Source organism: Mus caroli, chromosome 6, assembly GCF_900094665.2.
Source record: "Mus caroli chromosome 6, CAROLI_EIJ_v1.1, whole genome shotgun sequence".
NCBI lineage: Eukaryota > Metazoa > Chordata > Mammalia > Rodentia > Muridae > Mus > Mus caroli.
Window position 1 is genome coordinate 93,128,727 of NC_034575.1, and position 1,573 is coordinate 93,130,299.

Below are 1,573 nucleotides of genomic sequence, written 5' to 3' on the forward strand. Positions count from 1 at the left end.
TTAATGTTTTGGAAAGATTGGGCCTTGTTCGTTCTTCAATAGACGTTACTGACTAGAGAACAACATTATTTTAATGTATAGCACATTAAGAAAAAATAATACAATTATCTTGAAAAAAATTAAAAATTAATACTACTGACCTGTAAGTAAAGTGTCCTGTTTTTCCCCTCTAATGTGGCTGTGATAGCTGGAGACTTCATTTGCCTAAATAAAGTAGTGAACACCATCTCATCTAAAGAAATAGTTCTGGCTTTTTTATTGTGAAGTTTAAAAAATGATGTTTACAATATAAATCCTCAACACTTACAGAGAAGCACTGTTGGTTAGGTAGTCTAAGACCTCCTGTAGTTTAGCTGATGGGGAAAACTGGATGTTTTGAGGAAGTTGGCTACATGCTGGACAGTTCTCCTACAAACATAAAAGAATAATTTAGAGTTATACAAACCAGGCTCAGTCTCTTTTTAAGCAAAGATATGGAAATCAAGTTGTTTTATAATTATACATATTTTCTATGAATTATGTTTTNTAGTATTTACTTAAGCTATCCAACAAAAGATACATATTATTAGCTTTAGTAACTCATAGCATAATTATCTTCTAATTTCTAATAATATATAAAAACAAAGACTGAATAGTGAAAAATATTGTTGCTACTTTAATGCTACTAACCTTTCTCTCTGCTTCAAACGTGTAAGTGTACAGCCCATCTACATCATTGAATACCAGGTAGTTATTAAGGGGAATGTACGCACTGTGGTGAAAAAAAGAGTTCATTTTATCTAATCGAGCAAGGTCATAATGTGGATTTATACACATATTAAAAATAAAACTCATTACCTTGTAGCTATCTTGAAAACCTCAGTGGCACACACAGCTAGAGAGAAAATAAAGGCATTTGAATTCAGTAAAAATTACATACTTTGAAAGTCAGTAATAAGTCAGATAAAGTTTTAATTTCTAAAGAAAAATAGATTTTAAAATATATAATTTTTAAAAACATAGGAAGGAGCAAGTCTTATATTTGTTTTATNTGATCCAAACAATACAACTTTCCCTTCACCTTCATTGGATCAATGAAAAGCTAACCCTATGAGTAAAGACACTCCAAAACACTCCTTTACTGTGAGCACTGTGTCTNAGAGAAACATAAGGTCCTGTAAGACATAATGAAACAAGAATACAGTGGAAACAGGAGNATATTTGGATTGGGTAACTCACCCAAGAAGATATCAAATTCCTAGAAGGCAAGTAACTACAGAAATGTCAATTTCAGTATCAAGTCAAAATCAAAGCAGAAAGTAAAGCTGGAAGTCTCTTCCCCTTACCTGCAATGACTGCATTTGTAGAAGCTACTGCAGGAATGATTCGTTTTACCACCCCTGAAAAAAATTGCCAAATAAAGTAGGGTCATCTTTTTTTTCCCAGATTTTCATTTAGGAGTACAGGAATGTGTGTGTGTGTGTGTGTGTGTGTGTGTGTGTGTGTGTGTGCGTGTATTTGCGCGCGTACATATGTGTGCATATGCAGGTATGTGTACATGTGAGTGTAGGTACCCTCAGAGTCTAGAGGTAGT

General features: G+C 33.3%; 1 protein-coding gene across 1 annotated transcript in view; it reads right to left on the minus strand.

The window, feature by feature from the left end:
* The window catches only part of Uba3 (ubiquitin like modifier activating enzyme 3), a 21,798-nt gene that overhangs the window by 1,395 nt on the left and 18,830 nt on the right, over positions 1 to 1,573 (minus strand). Inside the window, exons 9-14 of the mRNA XM_029478239.1 lie at positions 1,326 to 1,379; positions 838 to 874; positions 670 to 751; positions 308 to 408; positions 141 to 204; positions 1 to 52 (exon numbers count right to left, since the gene is read on the minus strand). The exon at positions 1 to 52 is cut by the window's left edge and continues 1 nt beyond it. Of these exons, the coding sequence (XP_029334099.1) occupies positions 1 to 52; positions 141 to 204; positions 308 to 408; positions 670 to 751; positions 838 to 874; positions 1,326 to 1,379 (390 nt within the window). The remainder of the gene's footprint in view (positions 53 to 140; positions 205 to 307; positions 409 to 669; positions 752 to 837; positions 875 to 1,325; positions 1,380 to 1,573) is intronic.